The sequence below is a fragment of the Pelobates fuscus genome, chromosome 1, assembly GCF_036172605.1.
Source record: "Pelobates fuscus isolate aPelFus1 chromosome 1, aPelFus1.pri, whole genome shotgun sequence".
NCBI lineage: Eukaryota > Metazoa > Chordata > Amphibia > Anura > Pelobatidae > Pelobates > Pelobates fuscus.
In genome coordinates this window covers 353,195,608-353,208,514 of record NC_086317.1, presented here as the reverse complement: position 1 = coordinate 353,208,514, position 12,907 = coordinate 353,195,608, and the positions used below count along the sequence as shown (strand labels likewise).

General features: G+C 43.0%; 1 protein-coding gene across 2 annotated transcripts in view; it reads left to right on the top strand.

Moving 5' to 3' along the window:
- The first annotated feature begins 432 nt into the window (after positions 1 to 432).
- The window catches only part of SLAIN1 (SLAIN motif family member 1), a 68,051-nt gene continuing 55,576 nt past the window's right edge, over positions 433 to 12,907 (top strand). For both annotated transcript variants that reach the window (XM_063425826.1, XM_063425824.1), the window contains exons 1-2: positions 433 to 1,227; positions 12,075 to 12,214. In XM_063425826.1, coding sequence (XP_063281896.1) covers positions 737 to 1,227; positions 12,075 to 12,214 — 631 coding nt within the window. In that variant the 5' untranslated portion in view covers positions 433 to 736. The remainder of the gene's footprint in view (positions 1,228 to 12,074; positions 12,215 to 12,907) is intronic.

Here is a 12,907-nt window from a genome sequence, read left to right as displayed (position 1 = left end):
TCACTAGGTGAACCATCATATTAAAATGTACAGTGCAGGCTTTTGGTAGCTAAGGTATATTTTAATGCATACACCCACATTCAACTGCTACCAACTTGTGAAAACCCATTAAGACATTTACCGAGTGGTTTGGGAACACAATCTTAGGGGGTCACTGAATCTGATATAACACCCTTCTAAAACGAACCCAGTACATATAGTATTGATAAGGTGAACATTAACCCCCCACATTTGTAAAATACATCCCGCAGGTCAGCATTGATATAGTCCCTGAGTGATACAATGTGAGGTACTGCAGCAGTTAGCAGGCAATGAGCACACAATGAACCAGCCATGTTATACTGCATGGTATAGGGGGTGATATAATAATAACCTGTTAGAGACCCTTTTTGGGCCAGCTGTAACAGATAGGAGGCAGACCGGGCACTTATAGTATGATGTTGATCAGCATGTGCAGTCCTCAGGGACTGGCTTCTCTTTGTTCCCATTGTGTCTCTCTCTCTCCCCTCTCTTTGCATTAGTGGGAGGGAGCCCGTGTTCACATCAATATTCCCAGTGCTGACAGGAGGCGCATCCAGTCCGGGCTGTGTGAAGGATGCTGCAGCCTGCTCTCCACTACAGCAGCCATCAGATACTCTGACTGAGCGAGGACAGGACAGACAGCCGAGGCAGGAGCACCCGGAGCGGTTTGCTAGGGGAGGACGGACGGACAGCCAGTGGGCTCTATCTTGCGGCCATGGCGGATGTGAAGTGCGGCAGTAACGTTGGCTCTCCGGCTGCCGCCAATGGTCTGGTGGCGAACGCGGAGCTGGAGGTGAAGAAGCTCCAGGAGCTGGTCAGGAAGCTGGAGAAACAGAACGAGCAGCTCAGGAACCGAGCCAGCGCCGTTAGCAACTGCACGGCCAGCCCGCACCTGCTGCTCCAGCAGCCAGCCCCTGCCCTGCACCAAGCGGGCACCTGCCTGAGCATGGCACGGCCTGCCAGCGGACTCTGCCTTCCCAGCCCCGTACCCACCCTGCTCTGCACCTCCACGGTGGGCGGCAGCCTCTACCCTCCGGAGGGCATGAGCTACTACAGCGCCAGGCAGCCCTTTTCTTGCATGAGTGTGGCAGAAGGGCCACAGCAACATGTCCATTCTGCCACCCCAGGGGCCACCACCAGCATGCTAGACGAGGTGGAGATTTTGGACCTTGAAGATGGGTATTGCAGTGATGACGATGATAACTGGTAATAATACATCTCTCAATTATACAGTAAACATGGGTGTGTGTGGGTTACCATCAACAATACAAACTGCTCCCTAGTCCATCTGCAGAACCATTCTCCAACATAGGGGATATAAGACAGGGAATGGCTATGAGAGAGCCCCCTCAGCTATTGCCATTCTACCTTCCGGTTGCCCTTGCATTGGATGCTTCTAGTAACACTCCCCTAGGATCCCTTTCGCTAGAATGGATGCAGCAGATCCGTGCTTTGCATGTAGATCAGGTTGCAGTGATTGCTCTGTGACTGCTGCCTGGCTGGGTACAGGGATGTGCCATGGAATGCCAGCTTTTCTTTAACGTTCCATGGGATGGTGGGCATTCTTACTGATCGGAAAGGCCCTTATTAGCCAAAGAGGATTTATTCTGTCCTGCCAGCAGTAATACAATCTGTTCCAGGCAATAGGATTTGCTTTATCTCTGCCTAAATCTTAAAAAAAGCTGCTGGGGTTTAAATGCTCAATGAAATGACCATTCAGTCCTTAACCGCTTCAGTGCTGGGGATGCAGCCTGTAGAGATCACTTGATCCCCATAATGTTTTGTGGGTGTTTATTTGAAATGGCATAGTGGCACAGTGACATTTGCTTTTTGTGCCTTGTTGCACATGATTGGTGAGAGTAAACAGGGGCGTTTTTATTTCTTATAACACCATCTATTTTGTATTCTCTAAACATTGACTGGTGGTAACTACGTTAGGCCTATATATATAATATATTGTGTGTTATCCCAGCTTTTCTATTTTGGCCTAAATTATGGAATTCACTTGCCAGTTTACGACAATTGGCTGTGAGTGATTCCCAGACATCAATAATTTTAATAACTGAGATTGTAATATTATATTTAGCTTCTAATTATTGGGTTTTACTTAATCTGTTAATTTGAAGAACTGTTAATGTGTTTCTTAATTGCATCATCTTCAAATTACAAACCATTCTGAAACAGTGTTGATATGAGGCCATCTGTGCTAAAATATTTAACCTAATAGTAATTAAATAAGATTACCTAACTGCTTTCTAGATTAGGAAACCTCAAAAACCTGCACTGAGTAGACTAGATGATTGGCACAACTCCATAAACCTTATTTAGGAATCTATGCCATAAACCATTTTTTTATGCATTTTATTGATTATTTTTATATGCAGCAGACGCTGGCTGTCAATAAATGTCCTGAAAAGTTAAACAATATTGAAATGACTAAAGCAGGCTAATAATGCCCACTTCAGCTACAAAGGAAAGTGTCAAGCTGTTAACAATCATCACTATGTCTCTGGCACCATAACCACTACCATAATTGGCTAAATGTGTCTCAATTTTCTTGCAGTTTCTAGATCTTTCGGAATAAAGCTGACATCTGAACTAAAAATCCCACACACCCCTGAGTACAAAACTATATTTGACTTTTTGAAGCACAAGGCTTAATCAAGAGATTTCAGTCATGTTCTGGTCCGATGAGTGCTCACTACAGAAGCTGCAAATCTTGGGGGATTTTCATTTTATTATTAATGCATTCACTATATGCATAACATTTGATAATGCTATTCAGTCTGGACTGTGCCTTTACAAGAACACTCCTGGCAACATAAGCACTTCATCTTAATGCAGAAGCATTGACTTGAGTGGCAAGTCAGCTGATGCCCTCAACCTATCACTTTTTGCCCATCGACAGTAGAGGTTTAAACTGTATGTACGTTTACTCGCATTGATAGCAATGGATCTGCTCTTAACTTTTCACTATCGCCCCGTAGCTGTTTGAGCTAATGTTTCCATATTAGCACAAACAGAGGGCTGGCAGCTAAACAGTGCATGGGGGCAATTCTTCAGTGTTAAACCATTCGAAACGGTTTAACACTGAAAGGTAAAATGTTGCCATTATGAAATGGTTTTAGTGCCCGGAGAGTTCCTTTCGTGCTTGAACATCAGTGGCTATATTTTAACCTGGGTGAAAAACTGCTTTCTAATTATTAAAATAGATGCAATTGTGACTTGAATTATCAAATATGGTGCTTTATGGATAATTATGCTGTATTTTCATAATGCATATTGAAATTATAAAATAGAAATTCTAAGCAGAAATTGCCCTCTCAGGGTACACCAGATTCTAATGAAGCCCTCTCTACATGGGCCAAGTGCAAACCCCATTTAGTAGTGCAGAGGTGTGTCTAATGATTTGCTTGCTGGGGACAGTTCCCGTATCTGAGGACACCATTGACCCAACCCAGTGTGTCGGATGATTTATACAGTTTGTAAAGTCCTCCGTTAAGATGTTCAATGAGGCAGGAGATAGAAGCTGCTGAAACTTTTTAAAGAGCATGATTTAAGGACTGCAGTCAACCTATTACAGCCCTTAATTCAATGTGGTCTTGGCACAGCAGTATGCTATTGCACATTTGTTGAAAACCACTGCGCCAAGGTCCAAAATAGTCTTATGTGAAGGATTGCACAAGACTGCAGAATCCTCCAAAGATCTTTTTCATGTGAGTGAACGAATGCCATAGTCCTCAATTGAGAATTCCTTTACTTGGAGGAGTAATCCTATGCAGGGCATATCATGTTGTAGAGAACATAGGTTGGATTGGGGAATGGACTAGGCCGGATTAACATAGGGGCTGATGGAGCTGCAGCTCCAGGCCAAGGCCTATGCCCATGGAACAGGTCCATTGCTCCAAAACATTTTTTTTTATTTTTTTTTCTACTCTTCACATGGGGATGTAGGGGAACAAAACTGGTGTGGGCTGGTTGAAAAATTAGTTAAGGTAAAGCTGACTGTGCACTATGCAAATGCTCTTGCTGCTTCAGCCTTTCTAACTCTGTGGCATGTTCCCTTTCTTCTACACTCACTACATACACCTCTTCTCTGTCCCAGACTATATACCTGGATCTTCTGCCTACTAGTAAGGAGAGGAAGGGACAAGTGAGTGCTAGTGGACAGTCTTTCGAAAGCGTGGAGCGAGCGCATCATTTGACGCATTTATGCCAAGCTCAGGGTGCTGTCTGCATAGTATGCCATTGGTTGGCCAGCCTGCATGATTGGCAGGCAGTCTGACATGCATTCACGCCAGGCTGACCATCTAATTCCTCAGGCAGACTTTTTTGGGCATGTTTGCCCCTTGGACAGTTTTGCTTACGTGATTCGCGTCTCTGGCCCACCCTTTTACTTCGCCCACCGAAATCCTGCTTCACCAGACACTGCTGTTAGTGGGTTTGGATAAACTTGAAAGATGAAAGCGAGAGATTAGCATAGGGTATGTGTTTGTGTTTTTTTTTTTTGTTTTTTTTTTTAAGCAATATCCTGTGAGTTTCTTTCAGCACCACCTACACCAGATACATGACGATTGGGAGGTATGACTGTTTTAGTGTTTTCTGTTGATACAATTCTATAATTAGGCCCATTATAATAGTCAGCACCAGGCCCAATGGGTCGTTGGAGACTGTACTCCAGATCACAAAGAAAACAATGTGATATTGGCAGGAATAAATTAATTTACTTTATTAAGTTTCAACACACAATGAGGATTGTGAATAAATAATTTGGCTTTTTCTAAAACAAAGTATGATCAATTTGGTCATATGTTTCCCTTTAATCTGTAAAATTTCAGTAAAGATGTTGGAATGGGCTTTATTCATGAGATAAAAAGGGGCAGAATTTAGTCTTCTGTCTCATTATGTGCTTTTTTTAATTGTACAAATAGCTCCATATTGTCACGTATTCATCTGCTTATAAAAATGTGGTTAATGACATTTACTGTCCACACAGGAAAAGTTGTGCCGAGCAGCAACCTAATCCACAGAAGGGTTAATGCTGAGCAGCAATTATGCAAATGAAACCTGGTAACTGAATTTGGGGTCAAAAGCCGGTTACAGCCTATCAGATCTAGAGGAGGGGTATTTAAGCCCAGTTCTCGTCCTGCTCAGTGCCCTGTCGTGGTTTCCCTTGTGGTTGTCCGAGAGCGTGTTCCTGTTTATAGTTTTCTACATGGTTTTTGACTTTGGCTTTGTTTATTGACTTCTCTATATTCTGGTATCCTGACTCCTGGCTTTCCTCATCGCTGTGTCCCTTTCTGTGTTCCATGACCGCGGGTAGTATTTTTGACTATTCTTTGTACGTTAAATCCGGCCATTCTAAGGACCGGTAATACGTTACTTATTTGTCATCCGTGCTATACAGTTCTACGTGCTGGATCAAACAGTAATCCAGGCCATAGATCCTGTAGAACTGTGTCAGCACATAGCTGCTTGCGAGAGGAAATTAGAGGAGAATGATCACCGCATGGATCAATTCGCTCAGGCTTTCAGTACACTTCTCGCTAGAACGGCGCATCTGCAGCCTGCAGCGTCTCCTCCTTTGGCACCTCTACCCTGTGTACCTCCACCCACTGTTAATAGGACTCCTAGCATCTCCTTATCGCCATCCCTACAGTTTGATGGAAATATACAGGAATGCAGGGGTTTTCTTAATCAGGTGGAGTACCATTTTGAGGCCTCACCAGGGTCGTTTCCCACGGACAGAGAAAAAATTGGTTATCTAATAATCAATTAAAGGGCAAGGCCCTTGCCTGTACTAATCCGTTGTGTGAAAGTAATCGGAGCATTGCTCATAATTACCAGGAGTTCCTTGCCAAATTTAAGCTCACGTTTGAGCCATTGGGTAGAGAGGATGACGCCTCCACTGCCCTAATGCACATCAGACAAGGTTACCGGTCTATCTCGGATTATGCTATTGAATTCCGTACCTTAGCTTCCGAGATAGACTGGACTAACAATGGGTTAATCTCAGCATTCAAAAAGGGTCTCTCAGAGACTATACTAGATGAGATAGCCGCTAAAGAATTACCTAAGAGTCTTAACAAATTTATTACGTTTGTCATGCATATTGATAATAGGTTAAGACTCAGAGAAGTCACCAGAAGCAAGACCAGACGTACGGCTATGTCCCTAGCACATCGATTCTCTAAACCTTTTTTGTCTAACCTCCCTGTACAGTCCGAACCCGAACCTATGCAGTTGGGGGCCACTAGACTGTCGGAGGCAGAAAAACAATATAGGAGAAGGGAGGGGTTATGCCTATATTGCGGTAGAAAGGGACATATGATAACGAATTGCCCAGTGCGTCCGGAAAACTTCCGCACCTAAGAACCTTAAGGGGACAGATCGTAGGTGTGATGGAGTTGTCCTCTAACAAAAACAAAAGTAGATTCCTTGAGGTATATATTTCCCTTGACAACAAGAAGTTTTCTTGCAGTGCCCTAATAGACTCAGGTGCTGCTGGAAATTTTATTGATGTCCAGTTTATTAGGGGTAATGAGATACCGGTCAGGGAGAGACCTACACCGCTAGCTGTAGAGGCTATTGATGGTAGACCACTCACACAACCGCTTATAACCCACAAAACTGTCCCTATTACGATCGCTATTGGGGCCTCCCATAGGGACGAGATGACGTTTCAGGTTATTAATTCTCCATCATGTCCTATCATAGTAGGGTTTCCGTGGCTGAGTAAGCACAATCCCTATATTGACTGGGCTAATGGGGAGATATTAGAATGGGGTAAAGAGTGTATGGGGAGATGTATAAAACCAGTACTAAAGAGATTGGATACTATTGACCTTCCCACTACCACTCCCATAACTCCTGGAGTTCCCATACAATACCGAGAACTTCAGGAGGTGTTTAACAAGGCTCAATCCGATGTATTGCCTCCCCACAGAGCATATGACTGTGCCATTAACCTGTTTCCAGGCGCTATGCCACCTAAGGGGGCAGTTTATGCCTTATCTCCCCAGGAGAGTAAAATAATGGAGGAATACATCAAATAATCCTTGAGCAAAGGGCACATAAGAAAGTCATCCTCCCCAGCTGGTGCAGGATTCTTTTTTGCATAGACTACAGGGCACTTAATAAAATCACTGTAAAAAATGCATACCCTATCCCACTCATTTCCGAATTGTTCGATAGACTTCGGGGAGCTAAAGTATTTACTAAGCTTGACCTTAGGAGCGCTTACAATTTGGTTAGAATTAAAGAGAATCATAAGTGGAAGACGGCATTTAATACCCGTAGTGGACACTATGAATATCTGGTAATGCCATTTGGGTTATGCAATGTCCCGGCCGTATTCCAAGACTTTATAAATGATGTACTCAGGGAATTCATTTACTCATTTGTCTTGGTTTATTTGGACGATATTTGGTGTATTCCCCTGATCTTCAAACTCACCACTCCCATGTGAAACAGGTTCTGACTTTGTTGAAAAATAAACTTTATTGTAAATTAGAAAAGTGCATATTTGACCAGCCTGAAGTCCACTTTTTGGGTTACAATATCTCTGCATCGGGATTTCAAATGGATCCTAAAAAACTAGAGGATGTACTACACTGGCCATTACCCTCTGGTTTAAAAGCCATTCACAGGTTTATTGGTTTTTCCAACTATTACAGAAGATTCATCAAGGGATTTTCTTCTGTAATAGCCCCCATCACTAATATGACTCGCAAAGGGGTTAGTAGCATGGTATGGTCCAAAGAGGCTGTGAATGCTTTTGAGACTCTTAAACAAAGATTTGCCTCTGCAGACATACTAAAACATCCCGACACCAGTAAACCTTTTATATTGGAGGTTGATGCATCCGAGACAGGGCTAGGGGCTGTTCTCTCTCAGAGAGAAAGGCAGGGAACACCATTGCATCCTTGTGGCTACTTTTCCAGAAAGATGTCTCCTGCTGAGCGCAACTACGATATTGGCAATAGAGAACTGTTGGCCATTATTCTTGCCCTCAAGGAGTGGCAACATCTTTTGGAGGGTTCCAAGGACCCCCTGTTGATCATAACCGACCACAAAAATCTGGCATATATAGGGGATGCCAAAAGTTTGTCTTCCAGACAGGCTAGATGGTCACTGTTCCTTTTACGTTTTAACTTCCTCATTACTTATAGACCTGGTTCTAAAAATACCAAGGCTGATGCCTTGTCCAGGCAATTTGATAATGAGTCAGCTCCGGAACAGGTGACATCTCCTATTATTCCACCAGAGTGTATTATTGCTACTACTGTCCTCTCACTGTCTTCTCCACTGCTTGGCACCATACTGGAGGCCCAGCCTCCGGCGCCCAGTGGTAAACCGTGTGATAAACTGTTCATTCCCCTATGTGAAAGGGTTAATATCATGAAAGTGTTCCATGACAATATAACTGCTGGACACACGGGCATCAACAAGTCCACTTCCACGATCACTAGATCATTTTGGTGGGATTCACTCAGGAAAGATGTAAAGGAGTATGTGCAGGCATGTTCTGTGTGTGCAGTTTCTAAGGTGACTCATGCACTTCCTTGTGGCCTGTTGCAGCCTCTTCCTGTTCCTGAGATTCCATGGTCCCACTTATCCATGGACTTTATTGTTGAGCTTCCTAGCTCTGCTGGGTTCACTACTATTCTCATGGTTGTAGACAGATTTTCTAAGATGGCTCACTTCATTCCTCTCAAGAAGTTGCCATCTTCGCAAGAATTGGTCCTAATTTTCATACGTGAAATTGTCTGTTTGCATGGCATCCCTCACAATATTGTGTCTGATAGGGGCTCTCAGTTTGTGTCCAGGTTCTGGAGGGCGTTCAGTAAACAATTGGGGATTGATCTCTCCTTCTCCTCCTCCTACCATCCACAGACCAATGGTACAGCTGAGAGGGCTAACCAGTCATTAGAAGTTTATTTGCGTTGTTTTATTAATAGCACACAGGACAATTGGTCTGAACTACTCCCGTGGGCCGAGTTCGCTAGAAACAATGCTGTTCATGACTCATCTGGACACAGTCAATTTTTTGTCAATAATGGTAGGCAACCTACGTTTCTCCCTGCGGTATTTTCTGATACTGCCATTCCTGCTCTGGATAAGCGTCTGGCCTCCATTCGGGATACCTGGGTTAAGGTTCAAACTGCTCTAGGAGCTGCTGCTGAACGCTTCAAACATTTTGCTGATAAGCGTAGGAGTGCCAAACCAGTGTACCAAGTGGGGGACCGGGTTTGGTTGTCATCTCGCAACATCAAGCTTAAGGTCCCTCGCATGAAGTTTGCCCCCAGATTCCTTGGTCCCTATAGAGTGCTTCGTAGGATCAATCCAGTGTCTTACTCTCTAGCTTTTCCTGCATCTTTAGGGGTTCCCAACACTTTTCATGTGTCCTTACTCACACCTCTTGTCTGCAATAGATATACTGTTCCTTGTGTTCCTCCCCCTCCGGTGGTGGTAGGTGGTAAGGAGGAGTATGAGGTATCTTCTATCGTGGATTCTAGGTTTTCTCGGGGCACTTTACAGTACTTGGTTGTTTGGAAAGGTTACGGTCCTGCTGATCGTTCTTGGGTTTCGGCTCTTTACCTGCATGCGGGCCGTAAGATCCGCGCTTTTCACACCAAATTTCCTCTCAAGCCTGGTCCTGCCTGCCCGGTGGGCGTTCTTCAGGTGGGGGGTAATGTCACGTATTCATCTGCTTATAAAAATGTGGTTAATGACATTTACTGTCCACACAGGAAAAGTTGTGCCGAGCAGCAACCTAATCCACAGAAGGGTTAATGCTGAGCAGCAATTATGCAAATGAAACCTGGTAACTGAATTTGGGGTCAAAAGCCGGTTACAGCCTATCAGATCTAGAGGAGGGGTATTTAGGCCCAGTTCTCATCCTGCTCAGTGCCCTGTCGTGGTTTCCCTTGTGGTTGTCCAAGAGCGCGTTCCTGTTTATAGTTTTCTACATGGTTTTTGACTTTGGCTTTGTTTATTGACTTCTCTATATTCTGGTATCCTGACTCCTGGCTTTCCTCATCGCTGTGTCCCTTTCTGTGTTCCCTGACCTCGGCTAGTATTTTTGACTATTCTTTGTACGTTAAATCCGCCCATTCTAAGGACCGGTAATACGTTACTTATTTGTCATCCGTGCTATACAGTTTTACATGCTGGATCAAACAGTAATCCTGACACATATACAGGATGGTAAAATGTATATTATAAACGAGCCATACGAATAAGATTGATTATATGCCTACATAGCCTGCAAAAAAAGTCTATATTAAGACCTAGATGCTCTTTCAGGTTTGGTGCAGCTGGATCCCTAGTGCTTATTTTATTTCACTTATACATGCAAATACTATGGAAGATAAACCTCAAGGGCAAATCTCTCTCTAATATAAAGTACACCTGGTTAGTAAATCAGGATTTAGGTTGCAGTCCCAAAGGCAGGAAATGCACAGGTAAACTCTTGTGTTCTGGCTGGGTCCTATGAATAATTCTGGAAATCCATTTTGCAGTCTTGAAGGGAGAGTACACTAATGACACTACTTCAGGTATATTCATGTGTTAGGATCTAAGAGTGGCCATGCACCAGGACATGTAGGCACAAAATACGGAGAGTTTCAGAAACCTTCTTGTGCTCCTTCCCAGGAGCCAACATGCAAGCAGGGGTGGATCCAGAACCAAATCTCAGGAGGGGCACTGGTAGTGGGCTGTAGCAGGGTAAATGGGTCTGCAGGGGCTGTAGTGGAAATGGTGGCTGTAGTATAACCCACTGAGCGCCAAAGTGTGATGTTACCAGCGCTAAGCAGAGTGGGCAGTGGTGGAACTAAGGCAGAGAGTTCTCTGGTGCAAGAAATTATTTTGACCCCCCCCCATAGCACAAGGGTGACACAGAAACACACTAACTTGCAGATACACACATATACTCATACTGACACAAATACATACACACAGATACAAACCTATACCTTTACTGACACATTCACTGGCACACACACAGACAAACATATACCTTCACAGGCACATACACACACCAGCACATATATCTACACACTGATGCACATACACACACAGATACACATATCTTTACATACACACACTGGCGCGCACACACAAATAAACTTGCATACCTACAGATACACACACTGGCACACACTCGGATACACACTGACTGTTGCTCCCCCCCAGATCCACCACGGTTTGCAAGCCAGCATTTCACCTTCAGGGGAGTATTTGCTAAAATTATTCAAAATGAGAGGATCAAAACGGAAGAGTAGGTTTAGCTTTGTCATTACTAATGTCATTCATTTAGTTCTCTTGCTGAGGTGCGCCGGTAGATAAATTACAGAGTGACATCTCTCACCTTCCTTGTCTGAACTATGCTTCAGTTCTTCAGTTACTACAGTTCAATAGTCTACACCATTTTAAGTGTCTAGATTTTTAGATTTTGGTGCCTTGGGGATCAGCCTATTTTATTTGTAATTGAGATAAACAAATGAAGTCTGAGTTAAACACCAACTTGGTTAATGTGATCAGATAAGTCTGGGTTATTTACTCTGTATTGAAATGAATAGAAAACCAAATTGCAAAATTCAGTCCAACCAGCAAAGGTGGAAAGATTGTTGATCTGGAGATATTTTTCAACTCTGCAGATGCCTAATGGTTCTCATTTTGCCTTAGTTGATTGTTTAGTTACATCACTAAAGTAAACTTTGGCTGGCTCTGTATGCAGCCTTGGCATGATGTCTTTAATGACGTGACTCAAGAACAATCAATGCAGGCTTTATTGTGAGCTGCTAGTGTGCAGAACATTAAAAATCTAAACACTCCTACTCTGAAATTGACACGGCTCTGGAAATCCACAGAGCCTCGTGTAATGATAGTGGTGATCACCCATGGGTGGGGAAGTATGATATCTGTGTTCCTAAGGGACCCTTATAACCTTATCCGTGCTCTCTGTCCGCACAAAACACATTCTTGAAGATTATCGAGTTATGTATGACATTTTAAGATTGTGTCATTTCAACAAACTGTTCTTTTTCCAGGTTGTATATTTCGCCTACCAAGAAGCATAGACCATTTGATAATTCTATGAGTCCAATGCAATGGTGCAGGCAAGTACTTGACAACCCATCTCCTGAGATAGAGGCAGCAAAGAGATCTCTGTGCTTCAGACTTGAACAAGGTAATTAACGTAATATGTGCTCTGGTTTTTGCAGTCTGTGACATTATCACTGCAAGCAGCATTTCTTTCAATTAAAAAATAAAATGGTCATGGAAGAATTATTTTGTATTTTTCCAAGTTATTTATTAATCTAATGGAATTTACTATTGTTCAAACCAAGGGCAGTTTCATTTTTAAATTTTTGTGTGTGTGTGTATGTATATGAATTTTCTTTTTATCTTGAGTCTGAGCTTTAAAGGCACATCTGTAATGTGGTTTATAAAGAAAAAGGCTGGTGTTTTTAAGCTGGGTCACACTTGTATATATGCCTGGCACTTTCATGGTATTTCGACTATCTGTTTTGGAACTCTAGGACCACTTTGAAAATTGTGTATTCATTGCGGACAAGCAAGTCTCTTATGCAATAATAATGAAAGGAATAGAAGATTTAGCTAATGAGAGTACTGTCTGCTTTTCATAATTCAATGTTCAGAACTATTTCTGTGTCAGCTAATCAGCGGCAGCACTCCAATGTGACAATCAATCATTTTTGTCCTCTATTTTGACTTGGAGTGCTTCATTCTGGAAAACATTTGTTCACATAAATACTTGCATTCAGAGAGGGAGAAGATTCATTCTGTGTGCATTGTTATATTGACAGTTTTCTCCTTTTCTACATACTTTTGGTAAAATTATAGATATTATAACGAGGCA